This window comes from Empidonax traillii, unplaced genomic scaffold, assembly GCF_003031625.1.
Source record: "Empidonax traillii isolate 1590-97213 ecotype Southwest subspecies unplaced genomic scaffold, ASM303162v1 scaffold15:size5535645, whole genome shotgun sequence".
Classification (NCBI taxonomy): domain Eukaryota; kingdom Metazoa; phylum Chordata; class Aves; order Passeriformes; family Tyrannidae; genus Empidonax; species Empidonax traillii.
This window is the reverse complement of record NW_020955208.1, coordinates 77,847-97,455: the sequence shown is the minus strand read 5'-3', so window position 1 is coordinate 97,455 and position 19,609 is coordinate 77,847. Positions and strand designations below refer to the sequence as shown.

The following is a 19,609-nucleotide window of genomic DNA, read 5'->3' as shown; positions in this document are numbered from 1 at the left end:
GCACAAAACTCAAAGCAAAAGAAAAAAAAAAAAGACTGAACATGCATGGTACCCTCTCTAGCAATTTTAGAAGAACCTGGCATGCGTTAAATGTAAGCTCCAGAAAGCCCTTAAGGCCTTTTTTTATAACAAGATATAAATAAAATACATAACATTTGGACTCTTCATTTACATCGTCGTTTTGGAGCCTTTGGGGATTTTTTTTTTTTTTTCCAAGCTTTTCTTCACAACCGAGAGTTTGTTTTTTCAGAACACAAGCTTAGTTCCCAACATAATCCCACGGCTTGGAAAGTTGGAACATTAATTTAAAAAACAATTATGCCAAAAAAACGGGGCAACATTTTGCAATAAGCGTGCATTAACCATTTTGATCCAAACTCAAGTTCAATGCACAGGAAGCAATAAAGCCTGTAAAACAGGAGAATTAATGCCAAATAAAAATGGTCCTTGAAAGATTCACAATGTGTTGTTCAGTGACAAGCAGGAAAATAAATACAGTTGTTACAGAGGGCTGTTCTTCCCTTCATTGCTGCATTTTTTTTGACCCTTCACAGGTGGCCAAGCAGTGTCTTCAAGGCCAAAAAACTCAACAGCTATGACAATGATTCCTAATTCTTCTGACCCTTGCAGAAGCATTAAGAAATGGCACTTCAAAACCCAACAGCTAGAGGAGACCTGCTTTTCCCTCTGGGAGGTAAAAGAGAGGAATAATATCCATGTCTCAATTGCACTTCAAGACTTCTGTGACGAACTCCAATACGGAGTCACCCAATTAACGACACACTTGAGGTTTGAGTCTCCCTGGGGCACCTTTCCCTTCTCAGTGGGTTGGGAAAGGGGCTGTTCTTTAGGCACGCTCAGAAACAAAGCATCAGTTTTGACTGAAACAAGGGATTGCACGAGAGGGTTTTACCTTCATCAGGAGAGCTCAAGAATGGAAGTTGATTTAATTTTAAAATTCACAGTATAACTTACCTTTAGAGGCTTTATTTGACAACGAAAAGCTGGTCCTCTACCTTTTCTGAAACTTTCTTTTTTTTTTTTTTTCCCTTTCAAACATCTCATTTAATTTCTTGAGGCTATAAAATCAGCCAAATTCCCTGGGGAAACAGCAGCATTTTTATATCTATATTCCCACGTGATAATGGCAACTATTACCAATTTTGGTCAAATGCAAAATTCTAGTGGAAACTAGTTCAGAAATCTGCCTCAAACTCAGGAAGAAACAACAATCTTGTGTTGATACCTGCTCTGAATAGAACTAATGGCTATACATGCTTGTGCTTCTTGCTTATTTGTTAGAGGAAGAACACACGAAGATCAAAAAAAGGCTCATAGTAGGAAAATCATCTGTACAACAGAGCACCACTAACAAAATAAGGACAAGACTGGAGAATTAAAACAGAAAAGAAACAACTCATTCAGACCCAGTCAAACGTAGGGAAGGTGTCTGCATGTGGTACTCCAGCCTGTCTAAAGAGCTAGAAGAGTAGGTTGGAAAAGAGCTACTTTTCTGATAGTTTTTCTTTGAGTCAGCTGTAAATTAAAATTGTCATGTCCAACCGAACGTGTTTTCTCAGAGATAAAGCGTTGCTCGTGCCAAGAAAGTCGATGTAAAAGCTATGCAAGTAAAGAACACGCATGAAAAGAGAGTAGATTTTTCTCCCAGTAACACTGTGATATGCCAACTTTTGCACGCCTGAAAACTCAACAGCTTTACTGGAGATCAGCGACCTCTGCCCCATGAGGCCACTGAAAACTCTGCTAAGCAGCACTGAACCACGGCTCTTCCCAGCAGCACTAACACAGAAGGAATCATCCAAATAAAACCGAGTACAAATACAGTTAATCGTTGCACAATACATTCATTAGCATTGGTGGTCTGGACAAAGACGTAATTCCTTTGTCACCGATTCCAGATGTCCCTCCTGTACCAAAGGAAAATTCAAAGCCTCCTGGCCAGCAATTTGTACTACATTTGCTAAAAACTGTAGCACTTGAAACGTGTTCTTGATATTCCCTTATCGCCACGGGGAAGAAATTGCTTTCTAGATTCCTGGCGGGAGGGAAATCCTGTAAGACGGTGACAAGAGAATCACTCCCCTAAGAAATAACTATCACCTTCAAAGGCAAACTGATTCAGGGCCAACAAAGCAGCCTCTCTGCTGAAAACAACTGAGCAGGAACAAGGGTGGAAGTGAAGACCTATAATTATTGCTAAGCACTGACACAACTACTGACTAAATGCATGGAAGATATACTACATGGATCATGTCTGTTTAGTTTTTTAGTGCATGCTGTGCCATATGTTTTCACTTAGGTTTAAAAAAAAAAAAACAACTACAGCAACTCTTCCATCGTCATTACATGGAGGAGATGCCAGATACTAGCTACTCTTTCTTATGAAAGCCTTTTATATTCTTCAAACCACATGTACTGAGAAATTTCTATTAATAGTCAGGTATTTCTCCAGTCTTGTTTGTTGCCCTTCTCCAAATAACTCTTTCCTTTTGCTTTAGCTACAGAGGTAAATTTGGGGAGGAGGTCCTCTGGGATTAATAATCTCACTAGCACTATAAACGATTTTTCCATTGCTTATTCATTGACAAATTTAACCCTGAAAGCAGTGTATGTGCTAGAGGGTCTCCATAACTATGTGGATAGCACGTGCATATTCATACCCCCATAATTACACTGACAGTGCACTGCTAAAGAAGAAATTTCAATTTAAATTTTTTAAAAATCTCCACATCACTCAGTTAAGAGCCCAAGATCGCCGCAGTCTCCTCGCCCCTCACTGAAAAAAAGCTGCAACACCAAGCTTGGTGGGTGCTGGGAAAGAAGAGTTCCTACAAGGAAATGAGATCCTTGCACATGGTGAAACATGGGAGGCACTCCAACATCCCAGTTAATGCCAAAACAATAGCCTGGGACACAGGAGGGTGCTCGGCAGCCTGAGCTGTCCCCCACAGGACATTCTGACATTTATAGCTTTTAGAGTTCCAACTTCTTGTTACAGTTTGCTCTTCTTGACAGCTCAGGGCTGACCAATTTCACCACGTTCCCCACTCTGGCTATACACACAGTAATAAACAAACTGGCAGCAGGGCACGGGCCCACGCTGTCCCACACAAGTCCATACTATTAAAAGGTTAGCACAGTCCCAGATGTGTTCACCAGGGCCAACAAATATCCTCCTCTAAAATTCTCACGCATTCACAGGCTAATAGAGGCCAGTGACCTTTCTTGATAGGAAGCCTGGACATAACCACTCTGTTTTGGGGGGGGGGGGGGGGGGAGGGAGTTAATCTGTTTGAACAATGAGCTCAACAGCCTTCAGGACCAGAGGACAACCATTTTATTTATTAATAGCGATGCAGTCATCATTTCCAAGCACTTACAGTGGCCCATCCCATTTCCAGACTCTGTAAGTCACATAGTAGGAGACAACAAGCTCGACGTGGCAAAAGCATCTCGTTTTTTTTAAAGTAACTGCAGTCAGACGTGACACTGGCCTGTTTGTCAACACAGTCATTCTTCATTTAGAAAATCTTGATCCAGATTCTGAAAGATAACCTGCACAGCCAGCTGCAGAAATCACTGGGCAAAACCTAGACCCACTGTTGCATGGAAAGCCAAGCTAGATACTGGTAGTGACCCTTCATGGCATCAAAACCTAACACCTCTTCACACCTCTCCATCTCTATTACTTCCCCTATTCTCTGCACACAGAGAAAGCCAGAGTTTCCACAAGGGCTACAAACATCTCTGATGAATGCAATGACACCTTCAGTCTGCCGGATCAGCCCCAACACTCCTGACAGCTCTCAGCTCTGCTTTTGTCCCAGGTTGCTGAGTATTGGGATCAAGTAATTAGGATCAAGCCTTCATCCAAATCTTTGGTGATCTAAAACTCTGCCCATTTAAGACAGATTAAGAAAAAGGTATGACCTCTGCTCTTAAATTCCTCTTCATCTATTTCTAATACCTTGTAGAGGACTCTCACAACCACCGTTCAGAGTTTGCACAAGACTGCGTGCCAGTTGCCTCATCCCAAAAAGCCCTGCTCATCGAACAGCAGGGTTGCCACCTGCCTATTTTCTGTGCCTCTTTCATTCAGCACACAAGGAATCACTAAGGTTGTTAACTGACTGACAACAGCAGCAGTTTCCAATCTGACTGCTGCAATTCCTGCTGCAACAGTCCCTTTCAGATCCAGCAGCATTTGAGGCAAAGTCCAAAAACTTTCCCACTCAAGACCACATTCTGCTTGACGGCTTCTACACACAAATGCTCTTGCTGAGAGAGAATGGCCCATAAAGCCCCCTTGCCTGGGCTAATGGACAAATCAGAAAATGACCAGTGGAGTAAATGAGCGAGCAATCTCTCACAAAGAAACTCTGTTAAACGTTCTGTGTTCTACCGAGTACTTCGTAGCATCTGGAGATGGAAGAACTGTCTTTGCAATCAGATTCTCATTGAAGAAAACGAAGATCTTCGATGAACTGTGTCAAAATGATCAGCATACTGGCTTCTCCTTGATATGATAACCTTTAAAGAGCAGTAGTCCTGCCCTGAAAATTTCGGAGCCATTTCTACTCTTTTGCATGTAATTTATACAGACGTGTTACTCCAAATTAGTGCAGCCCAGTAGGCACTGCTCCTCAAAAGCTGCTTTCCCCTGAAGATTGCAAAGAGTCGTTCTGGCAATCTTGGAATTGTTCTTTCTTGGACCAGTAAACACCAAGTGGTGGGTGAAAAAGGATTCTGTTCAGCTTTTTATTCAGAGACAAAGCAAAGCAAAATGTAGGTAAGAGCCCGAAGAACAGAGAGAAACTTTAAAAAGTGAAAGCTGCTAAGAATCCTGTGATTTCATAACTTTTAGTACTTTAAAGCTATAGTTTCTAGAAGTTTCTTGAAACATGCAGCATTATTGTAAGTAAGCTCATCTTGTAGCTGTATTTCACACACACACACACAAGCCATTTTGCACTTGGAATAGATCACAGGACTTTAAAACACCAGGTGTTATTCACCAAAGTTCTCAGCAAGATCTTTCCATTACCATCTCAGCTACAGTCGTTGTCTACAAGCACCAACCACCCCTCCCAGTGCGATGCACGCTGGAAACCCCAGTTGATGGTGTCACGGGGCTGCCTAATGCACAGAGCAGAACTCCTGCCCTGTCTGTTTCAACACAGCCACATCTCTCCACACTTTCTGAGCCACCCTGACTACTTGTTTTCCCATGCACATCCCAGCTCTGAGAGCCTTCACCTCGCACCACCAGGTGACTGAGCTCCACGCTGCCTGCCTGGGTCAGTTGTTTTGGATATCATTAGATTGCCCTGACTGAAAGCCCTAATGAGGTGCTGATCCCATCATCCAATCACTCGGCTGAGGCCGAATGCATCCCATGGGACAGCCAGAAAAGACTGATGCAAGAATTCCAAGTGATGTGTAACATGAAAGGGCGCCATTCGCATCGCGAGGACTCACAGCCTGTCAGCGCGGCCATTAGAAATCCTGGGCTGCGCAGATTTATAATGCAACCCTCCCACACACAGAACTTGCTCCAGACTGAAACTTGGCACAAAGTTCAGTCCCAGGAGGGTGTTAAAAAAATAACCTATTCAACGGTTTCCATCCCGTGGCTTCAGCTCGCAGCCATTTAAATAATGGCAATTTCTCATTTCTCTTTCTAACTGAGGAAATCCAATATAAAACACCAGATTTACATAACATTGCAGTGGTGATACAAGCTGGCAGCAAACCCAGGGAGAAGGCTGCCAGAGCTGTTCCGTCATTCCCTTTTGGTGAATTTCTCCACTTGGATTCCGTTTAATGCAATGATTTTTGTTAGGTCTGGCTGACATCATGTGTAATCTGCAAATCCCACCTCCAGGACGGCCAGTCGGCTTGCCCTAGCTTTGTACACCTTGTGTGCTTGGTTAGAAGGGGACAAGCCCTCCTGTGGTCACCGCAGCCTCTCTCTTGTGCTGCCACTGTTAGTCCTTTGCTGGCTAAATGAGAGGACAGCAATCAGTTTCCTATTGAGCTGCAAAAGACCGACTGGACAAGGAATGGACAAAACAAAGAAGGGAACTGATGCAAGCCAAAAGCAATTTGTCAGCAGAGCCTTTTGATTTCATCAGAGATTGTTCTGACAACTGCCACACCTGCTTCCAGGCCAGGCAGAGAGACAGACCCAGGCCTTCTGTGGCTGCTGCCCCTTCTCCACCAGATATTTCGGTTCCCATGGGGGCTATCTCTATCTGTGAGTTTGTGAGCAGAATAAAAATCTTGCAAGTTGATGCCAAGCAACCAACGCTTCTTAATAAACATGCTGGACTTCAGAAAGTCTGCAGCAAATCACTGCAGTGAGCACAAGCCTTCTGCTCACCACCACTCACCCAGAGAGGCCTTTGATAGCACATGTGGGATAGCCAGGAGCCTGTCACCCACAGAACAGATCATCTGCTGGCTGGGCTACCGGCCCCCATCTAGTGACCACCAGCATCACCTCTGCCTTCCCAAGGCGTACCTGAGACACGGCTCCTGCTGAAGGACAGGACATACTGCAAATCATCACCAAAGCATCTCAACAGACTTTTCCTATTTGTCATATAAGTCAATAATTAGCCCAACTATAAAATGCTATGAGAAGAAAATGAAGATTTATATCAGTGGTCAACCACAAGGCATCTTTCCTCTTCTTCAGAGAAATACTGGCTTAAAGGTAGTTTAAGTCAGTTTGAACTCTCAGCTGCTGTCAGCAAAGCTGCAACACCTAAGTTTTCAAAACAGAAAACCAAAATGGGGCAGACATCTGCAGAACCACCTTCTTCTCCAACAGGTCTCATTCATACCTTGTCCTTTAATTCCAAAGGGGGGTACAAAGTCCCTGATTCGTGCCCATTTCCTGAAGGAATCATCCAAGAACATTGGTGCCGGCTTCGAGAACCTGAGAAAATCAAAATGAGAAAGAAATTAACTCCTGAACTAGGAAGGATAAATTTCTGCAGGAAGGCTGAGAGAATCCACACCTAAGTGCAGATTCTACATTCTCACTGCCAATACAGTAATGGGAAAGATTTTACTTTTACCCAAAGGTGACTGCAGTGAAACGAATCTGTCAGAGTTTGTGCCACTCGAGTCATGACCCGGCCATCCCTTCCACTCAAACAATTTAGAACTTCCCCACTGTTGTTTGGCTAAGACAATGCACGTGCTGCTCACGTGGAACGGCCTTTCCACTGTCCATGACACATCCACGCTGTGCTGCTCTGTGCAGGTGGGGAAGCACCTGTGGAGAGCAAGGCTGGGGTTACCTGCTCTCATGGCTGCTCTGGCCTCACTCATATGCACATACACAGCAGTTATCACCACACAGGCAAGAAAGGAAACAGCTCAGGGCATCGTGAAGCAGCTCTTGGTTTATAGACAGTGAAAATTCAGTGCAGACTTGGGAGTTTCCTTCTGTGTTCAGTAATGTATAAAAGATTCAAGAGAGGTCCTTGCCAAACCAAACAGTTGTGATCTATCCAGAATCCCTTACAAAAGAGAGACCTAGTCCTTCTCCACCATGTCATTATGGAAATACATTATTGAAATACATTATCCTAATTACACCATCAACACACGGACACGGCAGCTACTAAAAATTTGTCTCTTCTAGAAAAAATTAGTACAGTGGCCAGAGAGAAGGAAGCAATTAGCAAACATTAACTTCCATATGGGACCATTTCTGAATGTATCAACACAGAAAGCATGCTAATACTACTAGAAATCTTGTTCATTCAATCATATCAAAACAGATGTCAGGGATGTCCCGGATCAAAATCAATCACACCATTCTACAGAAATTAAGAAAGGAATGTAGCACATACTCAGAGTCAGAGAGTACACCTCCTCTGTAGTGCAAGGCACATGCTTCTGAAACAGATCCAGCCTGGATAACCTAGGCATGGGGCTGGGGCAGATGGAACCCACAGGTTTAACTCTCCCTTCAGGCTGTTTCTGTACTCAGCATGCAACTCTCTGCTACTGCAATCAGATAACCTTTGGACTTCAACTACCTGAATTAGGAAAGACTCATCTTCACTATGCCACAGCCGGGTACAGAGCAAGAATTTCAGACAGCAGCACAGTGAGGAAAGGATGGAATGAAAGCTGAATTATAAACTGCTCAAAGTCAAGTCCTGTTGCAGGTGCCCAGTAAATCCCAGGTTGCAGAAATCTCTGGAAAGGGGCAAGAGAGAGTATTTAACAAAACTAGAAGACTCGGATGCACCCATGCATGCTGCTTCACATCCACTCATGCAATCTTTAATAAGATCATCCATAACCATAAAAGCAAGATGCACAGATGACATGACTAATCTAGGAGGAAAGGAATGTTTTTTTCCAGAGCCGAGAATACAAAAGGATATATAGACTTTATCTGGGAAAAGGAGGGAAAGGGGTGTTAAATAGAGCTTCTGAAGCTCTTAAGTGAAAAACCCCCACGGGCCTACTTAAAAATATATAAATAAATAAGAACAAGACAGTATTAATTGTAATACATTGACTCTGAAAATACCCTAAAAACTTCAGTAACCTGACAAATTAGTTCAGTGTTTTCTCAGATATCTTGGTGCACCAAAATAATAATTATTAAGTTACACTGGTGGGAATTATCTCCACCTCCTTCCAACATCAACAGGAGGAATCTTTGCATGACTCTCCTACAGTGCAAGAGCTTTTATAACCTGAAGGGCTACGGCAGAAATGTTCACAGCTCTTCCTTGACAGCCACCACTTGAACATACAGCAGAAGGCAGGTCACACAGACTGGTCCCTGTTCTCCCCAGGCAGCAGCTGCAGTGAGGGATGATGACAGCATTGCCTGGGGGTCACAGCCTTGGGGCTGGTAAAATGAGGAGGGAACTCAGATCCTTCTAGAACTCCTTGGACTCCAGGGGAGTTCCCAAAATCAGCTGAAGCTCAAGCATGACTGATTTGATGCTCTATCATGTCCCTTCTGCTTGGACCAGGGGACCAAACTGATGCCAAAGAGAAGGCTGAAATGACCATTAGCCTTTTAATCATACTTGTTAAAAGTAAATTTAGGGTTTATCCTAGCAAGGAACATATTAGCCTTAGACCAGCTACTATTATTTGGCAATATTTAACACTACTGTATACAGAGCCAGGGAGACAGACTTTTATTTCATACTTTTGCTTCATTTAAGGAGGAGAAGGAACAGTTTAGGGGAAATATTATATCCATATGGGAGAAAAAGGGAGCAAATTAGAGGATATTTAGATCTCATAAATCTTGAAAGAAATTCCACTTTGGAAATATTAAGAAATCATAAATGCTGTAAGCTCGTGCACTTTGCCACCTCAATAAATCAGAGTGGGCCAGAACCGGTGTCCAGCCAGGACAGGGAAACGCTGTCCTGCTTTGGCTCTGAACCACGACTGGTGTATTCCAGGACCCTTCAGGAAGTACCAGGATATGCCTCAAACAGGCCATGGGAATGCTCTCTGCAGAGCACCTAAAATACATTCCAAGGAATGCATGGGAGTTTGTCAAACAGAAAAACAGCAAATGCTTCTGAATGATGTTAAACTCCGTATCCACTGAGACAGCTCGGTACAGGAGGCTGTATTTTGCCTGAGTTTTCCAGTCAGGACTATCCTAAAGGCAGGTTGGCTTCACCAGCAACCACTATCCAGAACTGAAACAGGCCTGTGCTGCTTCAGAAACCCACACGGAAAGGGAGAGTTTTGATTTTTTCCAATTTAAATTCTAAGCACTTCCTCTCTACCCCAACCCAGTTCCAGAACAGACATAATGCAACCTCACTGTACGTGACAGCCCGGAAAAGATGGAGAGTTTGGATGCTTGTAGCACACATTTGCAGCCTATGTAATTTGAGAGAGAAATGCTAAGCATCTAAAATCTCCAGTTTGAATGGCATACCCTGATAAAACACAAATGACATCTAAATGGGCTAAACGCTGGATATGGTAATTGTGAGGTATGCACCAGATCTCCCCCAGCTCTCAAGTCTGAATTCCTCACACAAAAACATCAATAAAATCTCCAACACAACTTGTACCCCACGCACAGCGAAAGGAAGTGTGCTGCCAAGAGCTGTTCTTAAACAGGAGTCGATACACACAAGAAAATGTGATATACATTTGTGCCTTGGGGATTCTGGCTTATGTGACAAAACATTACACTTCCAATTATTTCCCTCCTGACAAGTAAAGAAGAGCTGTGACCCCTAAACATTTCTACCTGGAAGGCTTAAACAGCCTGCCAGAAGCTCCCCAGCCAAGTTTTCCGACCATTCTGTTCTGCCCCTGATACTCAGATCCATTCACAGCTACTCCTCTTTGATGTGCATGAAGCATTAAGCATGAGCAGAACACGCTCCCCAAAGCCCCTCAAAGCAAATCCTAGACTACACTGCTGCTGGTCAAGGTAGCTATTGAACAATTCCAGACACTGAATCTTGACTGGAATCTGCTCTTATCTGCTACTTTCAAGGCAACTAATGCATAAATGTGTGGGAGAGAATAAAATGCATCTGACAGAAAGTAAAATAAATAAACTGATTGATGTGCCCTTGGCTCTAATGAGGAGGGAGGAAGACAAGGTTAAGTCTCTGAAAGAGTAAAGGAGAAGATGGCACCACATTTCTAGAAATCATGACACTAAGGAAAGGCAGATTGGCAGCCACTAAGCTCCCCTGTGGGCTTATTTCTCAGGTATTCCTCTCTTTTATTTTTTTTTCCCCCCTCCTTCTTCAAGCCAACCTGCCTTTTTTTTTTTTTCTTTAAGAAGGGAGAATCAGCAGCAACAGAAAAGTGGAAGCCAAAGGGAAAAAATCAAATGGTGCTAAAACCTAATTTTGTACAGACCCTGCATTTGTAAAGGGGCCAGAATAATTTTTTTTTAAGTCACACAAATAAATGACTTATTTGTTCCGGCATGACATCTATCTTCTGTTTGTTGATGCTCAAAAGCATCCATGGTTAGATAGAAGGCACAAAATCTACTAATTTTATTAATAAAATGGGCGAAATACAAGCCAAAGCACTCGAGCGCTTGAACCATTAGGTCTGACAGAGGCATTTATAGAATAGAGAGAGAAAATCTAAACTAACCTTTTCCTTTTTCCCTAGTGAGACCAAGATGTATGCTCTCTCCTTGCCTCCCCTTCTCCAGGGACCAGCATGGTATGAGAGCATAGGAATGAGGAGGTTTGTGATGTCCTGATTTCACATTTCTTATTGACATTAATCCTCTGTCACAAAAATCCAAGCAGCTCAAAGATTCCTCAAAAATTCAAGAAACCACATTAAAAAGGATTAACCCCATCCTACAACCAACATACCACTCTTCCCACATTAGCAAACAAGCCAAACAAAAAACAAAAGACAACAACAACAAAAAAAAGATGGCTGCAACAAGAATATCTTTAACAGCAGAGATAAGGCCAAAAATTAGGTTGATCTTAGCAAACTGCAGAAATAGCCTAAAATAGAATATTATGGTAAAGACAACTTACCACTGAAGAATGGTTGGTCACTGCCATCTGAGACCTCCTAATTCTTTCCCAAGGGACAGTGAGCCACAGATCCCCACCCATCTTCTTCCATGCTCTTTGTGCCTACAGATCCTGAGTGTACCTATAGTTGTCTCCTTCAGGCTGCAAAGGCCATTCTGGATACAGACATCACTGAATTATGCAGTGGTACAACACTGCTCTGCTTTGTTCTCTGCCCTGTCCTAGTAACTCTGACATTTGGGTTTTGTCCTTTACTGAGCTGGTGTAATCACTTGATCCTTTGCAGCTTTGCAAGAAGGACCGTGAGTGTGAACCACGGTCCCTCTTTCTAACATTAAATGTCAAAACCACTCCAGAAGAACGCCCTTGAACAGGCTTTATTTCATAAGCAAAGAAAAGGAAGGGGCAGGTAAAATCAGCTGAACGAAAAACCCACGGACTATGTAGCAGCCATCCCAGTTATCCCAGCCTGCTCCCCTGGGAATGACTGCTCTGTACCTTTGAAGCACCCTGGAGCATCATCAGCCTTCTTGCCCTCTGCTCTCCATCACCCAGTAGGTTGTTTAAACTCATCTGTGCAGGTTTTTCCCATTGCCTGCTCCCTGCTCTGTTTAGAGCAGGACCAGCTGCTCCAGGGTGTGTATCTTAAAGGGCCTCCATCCTCCCCACTGCAGTTCACACACAGAACATTGTCACACTGTTGCAGAAAAGATAAACATCCTATCATGACTGAAAATGTAACTATCACAGCTGTGAAACCTGCTAAATACTCCAGTCAGGATCAGAAAGCATAGGCCCAAGGACCATATCCAATTCTGGGCCTCAGGCAAAAAAAAAAAAAATGAACAAACTGAAAAAAGGCCATAGGAGAGCTCTGAGAAAGATCTCAGGTCTAGAAAACACGGTCTCTGAGGAAAGCTAGAAAAAAAAAATTACTTTGTTTAGTCTAGAGAGAACTGAAAGGACATGATAAGCCATCAAATATTACAAGGCTGCTGCAAAAGAGAAAGGCAGCACCTCTATATCCCTGATAAAGACAGGTAGTAACCCTGGACCTAGAATGCAGCAAAGGAAACTTAAATTAAACATTAAAAAAAGGTTTCTTGTGCTTGGGAGGATTACACACTGAAATCTGTTGTCTGGACATGAGTTACAGAACTCATTTCAGCTACGTTGGTTTCTGATTTGGTTGTATTATTTTTTAAGAACAAGTTTATATATATTAAACATGGGTTAGTCATAGCTGTGCCTACTTTTAAGAGGGAAAATAAACAGGTGATCTTTTGAAGTCCTGCACAGGTCTATTTCATCTAAAACCACTTTCACACTGGGATAACACTGCTAGGAGGTGACTAAATCCCCAAGCTACAGTCTGCTGTAGTTGGGAATCAAGAGCTGCTCTTCAGACTCCTTATGCTTTTTTAAGTATTTCTCTTCATATATGGTAATCAAATTTCAGTACAAACACCACTGCAGATAAGCAGCACGTGGATTTTGCAGCCTGCTGCCTGCCAAGACTGCTTTCTGTTTGTACCCCGCACCTTTGTGATAAACAGGAAGACACGTAAAGTTTAACCTTTCTGCAGTCATTAATATCTTGAGCTTATGGCACCACCAAGGCACAAAATCAACAAATTATTTAATATCAGCTCAGTCCCTCCTGCTGACTGACTGTGTTCTGACATGCACGAAGTCCAACGAGGTGTCCCGAGCAGCTCACCTATGTAACACAAGTAGTAATCATGGGGACTGGAAAGTTTTGAGATAAACGAAGTATTGAAGACAAAAAGAGATCAGTTTGCCTGCTCTTACGAAATCCTCGGACCTTCCTACTGTTTCTCCAAACATTTCAGACAAAAACCACTCATGCATTCAAAAAAACCCAACAAGAAGCTTGGTTTAAAGGTAATGGCTTCCTTTTTGGGGAGGGGAAAAAAAAAAAAAAAAGCTATAAAATTTAGAGAAGGCAGACACTTTGTCCTGACCTGCCTCATAGTGCAGCTTATAAGACAACATGCAAAAATTTGTCATTGTTCACAGAACTCCCTAATACCAAAACACAATTATGCAAGGGCGAAAAGCTAACTTCTCGACAACGCAGAGTTTTGTTAGCTTAAAAACCAGTCTCCTAACATCGCTTCAATGTCATAGCTTGCTTTTCGTGTGTTACTGTCAATGATGCAAGATTGAATTACAGCTCATTTTTCCTATGAGAAGCCAGGTGAGGGCTTCAAGAACTGGAGGGAGCACTGAGCCAAACAGATGAGATTATGTGGTATTTGGAAACACGATGAAGGTGAGCGAAAGCAGACTGTAATTACTGCCTGAGTTTCCAAAGCCCTCCGTGCAAATAAAAAACGAGATGAGGAGGGAAGGCAAAAGGGTCCAATCCTTCTCCCAAGAAGAAATTGTTAGCTCCCATGGAAGATGCCAGCCACCAACTCTGCCAGTTGCCCAAAGCTTGGCACGATTCTGTTCCTGTTCATGTTCCACAGGGAGAGGAAGGAGACTGTTTTCTAATGAAAACAAACTGGAAAGTAGTCATGTGTAGGCTAACTGCTGCTGTGCAACACTGCACTCTCAAAAGGCAGGGTACCTGGGGTATCTGTTCTTTCTGATGAAGATCTAAGACATTTCAGAAGACTGCAGATGATGGGCACAGTTCCCAGCACAGACCTGTTGTCTTTTGTCATAGACACTAATTAACAAGTCTGTTAAATGCAGCTGACTGCATGTTACTTTTATAAAGCCAACTTAATATTCTCTTTATCCTACTTGCAGAAAGAAGTTAATCCACAGCCATGTCACTGCCACCCACTGCTCATTCTTGCCACCACTGGCCACGTCTGACTGTCCCAAGCTGCCAGCACTCTTAAGGCAGAGCACGACAAATTGCACTTCACTGTTTCAAAAGCCTCTGATCTCATCTCCTCCTGTCACATTATTTCATGTGATATTTAATGTATAGGCCTTTCTTGAGGTTATTCTACTGTATCAGACCAATCTCAAAATTTCAAAGCATTGAAGGGAATGGTAAAATTTTGAGTGGCCCTCGTAACGAGTAATTATGTCACTGCAGAAGGAGCCTGGAACACTCAAAGGTGAAAAGAAATTGGTATATATGGAGGGAACAGGACAGTGATGAAGAAGAGCCTTCCACCATCAGCTAAACCAAAAATGCCCAGGTTGTTCAGCAGAGCCAGGCACAAGCACAGAACAGATGTGACTGCTCTGTCGATGCACAGCACAGGGGATGCAGCATGGAAGAGAAAGAGCTGTTGAAGCTAATTAACAAAGAAGCACAAAATGAGTATGATTTGATCGTGATACAGCCAGCTGAAGATGAAAATAAGGTCACTAATATTTAAAAAGATCCAAACCAGCTTTGTGGTGGAAGCTGATGAAGACAGGAAAGCTTAAAACAAATGACTTGAGAAGCTTGATCATTCTGTGAAAGGGGTTGTCTGCACAGACAGGGGACTGGGCTTCATAATTTGTTCAGTTTCTGAAAGCCTGATGTTCCTTCACCTCTGTCCTGTTGCTCTTATCTGGGACAAAAATCCAGTTGAGGAAAAAGTTTCCTGCGTAAGTCTTACTGGAGTGAGGATGCTGGCAGAAGAAACGTCAGTGTTTCAAGCATTTTAACTGAAACAGATGGGTTGGTCTGAGAGAACAGTCAATATTTTCAAGGCTCATACACTTCTGGAATGATCAACGCCATTTCAGAACTGAGACAAAAAATTCCTATTAACATGATATGGAAAATATTACTCTGCTGTGAAATACACATCGTGACATTAACACAGGTCTTGTCAGCTCTCCTGATTTTCTTACATGTAGGGTTATATTCTGAAAAGTTCTACAGGACACAGTTCCCCATATCCCACTCCTGGGAAACTCTCAGCTTTCATGTAAAAAAAAAAAACCAAACCAACACAGCAAATAAAAAAATTACTTTTCTAGCCTTATATTTGGAAATGAGAAATCAATAAGTGCTCAGAAACCCAAGGAAGAATGAAAAGAATCCATTATTTTCCAACTGCATGCATTTTCCATCCTGACTCATTATTACTGAATATTTGCAGGTTGCAATTCTCATCAGTGCAGCTCCCCACAGTGACTTTAAGGTGATCCAGAGAGAGTTTCCCCAATGAAAATGCAGTCAAAGGACAAGCCTGCTTTCAAACACAAACAGGAAATGAGACAAAAACACTGAAAGTGAGAGAAAAGAAGTCTGCAGAAGCTGTTGCTCCAATAGCTGCCTACAGCACACAAGATAGGCAGCTAATTAAATGCAAAGAAACAAAGACAAGAAGTAAATCATTCAGCTTCTTTGTAAACCACACAAATTGATGCTCCAAGACAATTACACACATAGTCCACTGTGACGTTTCTTACAATTTTTTGTCAGTTGTTTTCAAAAGATTTTTTTTTTAAAGTCATCACAGTGTGGGTTTCATGTGAAAAACTGGCATAGCAGTGACAATATCAAATCAAGTCTGCAGTTTTTTTGAGGAAACAGGAAGATACAAACTAGAAATGAGAATGAAAGCTGCAGCGAAAACAAGAAGGGGCTGAAAGCACAAGGAGTTGGACAAGAATGGGAGATGCTGGGCAAGCACAGTTCTCCCTGAGCACTCTAAAACTGAGCTTTTTTGGTTGGAATCCACACCATAACTCGCACCCTTCAGCAGATGGACGTCCTAGCTTAAAAAACAGCAAGAGTGGAAATGTTCTCCACTGCACAAATTCCTAATGCCTAAACAATTTAATTTGGCATGCTCCTTCGTGTAGGAAGTCGTTCAAGGAACAGTTGTGTGATTTTCAAGCTTGCCTCGAAGTCAAAGCAGTCTCATCCATCTGACCACAGAATAAGCCTTTTTCCTTCTATTAAGTGAAACAGGATAACGTAGCTTTAAGTGCCACCTCCCAGGTACAGCCACTCGATACGCATCTGTACAGTGCATACAAAAAAAATTCCATTCCTCTCAGAATAATGTCACTGAAAAACAATTACAGATACATCACAAAGCTGCTATTAACAAGATTCACATCAATCCCGACGGGAAAAATTCCAGATGCGTTTTTGTTACTCTGCTGCACAATAGACTTCACATTGTAGTGCAGGACAAACTGGGGGCAGCCAGTTGTTGCTATTTAGGATTCAGACAGAGGCTTTTTTCTTCCTTTAACCAGATGCAGAAATCTCCAAGGATTTCACTGGAAATCTAAACAAAAAAAAAAAAGGCCAAAAGCCCAAGTGGAAAGAGTGTTTTCAGAGGGATCTTTTCCCCTCAGGTTGCCAGTAGGTACTTCTGTAACTGGAGGTTACAGTTTGATAGGGTAGACGTGGAGCTTGTGCCCAGTTTCATGTAATTCTCTGGCTCCTCTATCACCTTATTAATTCCAGCCCTTAGCCTAAGAGTGATCTGTAAAGCAACACGCATTAAAATCTTCCAGATAATATCAGCAGTGTTTAATGTACGCCTCTCTCCTTTGGTCCCATGGTTTTAAAAATAAACAAGTTATCTTAACAAAACAAGGGTAAGACACTGAGCTTGTAAAACCTCTTTCTGGGTACTGTTTCCAGAGACAGGACACAGGGGCTGGACACTGAAGACTTTCCATGTAAGAGGCCACCTGACAAAACCAAAAGGATTTACTGACTCACAGAGCAAGTGGGTGCTGCAGAGAAAACTGCAAACAGTGCCAGCACAGACAGCTACATCCTTTCTTCATCATCCCACACAGAAAGTGTCTGGCTTGAGTTAGAGATCAGGCAGGGAAGAAGAGACTGGAGGTGCAACTTGACTGCTCGGATGAAGAAAAGAACCATGAACCACGTGTATCTCTCCTGCATTACTTGCAAAACAGGTGGAAAAAATAAGACCTATCCTTCCATCCAGCACAGGGTGCTATGCTCCACTTTGTCCCCATGTCCAAATTCAACATGCAAGGGGCCTGTGCAGCAACAACAGCACCCGTGGCAGTACCTTCAAGGCTTGATGGATACCTGAAGCACAAGGTATGCTTTAAAAGCCTGCCCTCCAAAACGCTATAAATCTTCTGGAGGAACAGATATCCCCCCTGATTCACTAATCAAAGCAGGCAGACCCTCCCGATTCTTACTGCACCGCTTGAAGAACGCTACCACAGCCCTCCTCCTTCCAGGAACGGAGTTTGTCAATGAGATAGTTCATCTCAACGAGTTCCCACAAGAAAAAAATGCAGAAAAAAAAAGGATGCTGCTGGTTTATGCATTTGAGATTTATGAAAGTCATTGAAATAAATACTAAATATTATTAGCTACTAAAGGAAATGGTTATGGTGAAGATGAGGGGACAAAAAACCCACACAAATATGTCTTCTCTTTCAGTATCCTTGATAAAGAAAGCACTTTTCCTACAGCTGTGGGAAAGAAAACAAGACATAACGGCTAAAGTTAAAATTACATGTCTTTGGTTGTTATCAAAGGGAGCTATTGCACATGGACAAAGTGCAGTCTGAGCGATCCCAACTTCCAAACCGGAGAAATGCTGCAGGCGCATTCATCATCGGCATTTGTATTTGCTCCTGAATATCACAAAGGGCAGTGAACACTGCAGATCCACTGCTTTTGTCCCAGCAGCAACGTTTCATAGCGTTAACTGCGTTCAGCCTTTGTAGAAGGCATCAATAAGTTCACTCCTACAATTAATACTCTCCCAGTGACCCACCCCCTCAGGCAACCCGACGTGAAGCGGCTCCAGTGTGCAGCGCTGCCAGCTGACACAGAAATCCTGCCACACCCGGGAGCTTTCCATACCCTTAGAGAGTGGGTGGAACAAAGTACAGAGAGTGACCTTGTAAACCCAGCATCTCCCTGAATCCATCAAGGATTCGTTCACAATCGAATTGTTTAGGTTGGAAAAGACGTCTAAGATCAACGAGTCCAACCGTCAACCCAGCCCTGCCACGGCCACCGCTAAACCGTGTCCCCAAGTGCCACATCTAAACACCTTTTAGCCATCTCCAGGGATGGTGACTCCACTACTTCCCTGGGCAGCCTGTTCCAGTGCTTGACAACCATTTTGGTGGAGAAATTTTTCCTAACATGCCATCTAAATCTCGCCTGGCACAACTTGAAGCCATTTTCCAGGAGAAGAGGGCACACAACAGACCACAACATCCTTTCAGGGAGCTGCATGGAGAGTGACGAGGTCCCCTTGACCCTTGTTTTCCCCAGGCTAAACATCTCCAGCTCCCTCAGCTACCCCTCACAGAACTTGTGTTCTGGAGCCTCCACCAGCTCACTCTCCCCCTCCGCCTGGAATTCAGTCTATTCACTTTAGTTTCTTGACATCATCCGGTCTTGGTTTCTTTTCTCATTCTTTTATTTGCCCACCCATGTTTGTCTAACTACTTAGATGGTGCTCCACAAACAATTAATTGCAATTTATATCTGTCATAGAGAATGTATCCTGTGTTTTCCTTCCGCTTCTTGAAAGTTTTAAAAGTAATTCCATGAAGGTATTAAACTTTTCACTACAGACATTTTGAGAGCAGACATGCTTGGTGTGACAGGGCAAGAAATCTCTCCATTAAAATGACAAATTGCAGTCATTTTGTTCTCATTTAATCTCACTTTTAACAAAACAATCACCTTGGTTAAGAAAAACTGAAAAAAAAAAAAAAAAAACGCATAAAAGCTCACAGCCTGTAAAATGAAAGCTTTGAAAAGCACTAGCACAAGAAAATGAAGGCCATACTATAAATGATGATTGATCTTAATCACCAGGTACTTCTAATATCTTATCATCCTAAGTACCTCTAGCCTTCAATAAATCAACAAATACTTAGTCACTTATTTGAACTTACTTAGGTAAAACAGAATAAATAACAAGAAAGCTATGGTTCAAGTCACTAAATAAATAAATAAATAACAACAGTAATGGCAGGTCAATAATAATATTATCCTTTCTTTTTCAAAGCAGTAATAAAATCCTATAAAACAATATGACTGCTTTTCCAAATTTTTCCCTAACAGTTATTTTTCAAAAAAA

General features: G+C 42.5%; 1 protein-coding gene across 4 annotated transcripts in view; it reads right to left on the bottom strand.

The window, feature by feature from the left end:
• Positions 1-19,609, bottom strand: part of ST3GAL3 (ST3 beta-galactoside alpha-2,3-sialyltransferase 3) — a 131,516-nt gene that overhangs the window by 58,362 nt on the left and 53,545 nt on the right. For all 4 annotated transcript variants that reach the window (XM_027892547.1, XM_027892559.1, XM_027892555.1 and 1 more), the window contains one exon: positions 6,870-6,964. In XM_027892547.1, coding sequence (XP_027748348.1) covers positions 6,870-6,964 — 95 coding nt within the window. The remainder of the gene's footprint in view (positions 1-6,869; positions 6,965-19,609) is intronic.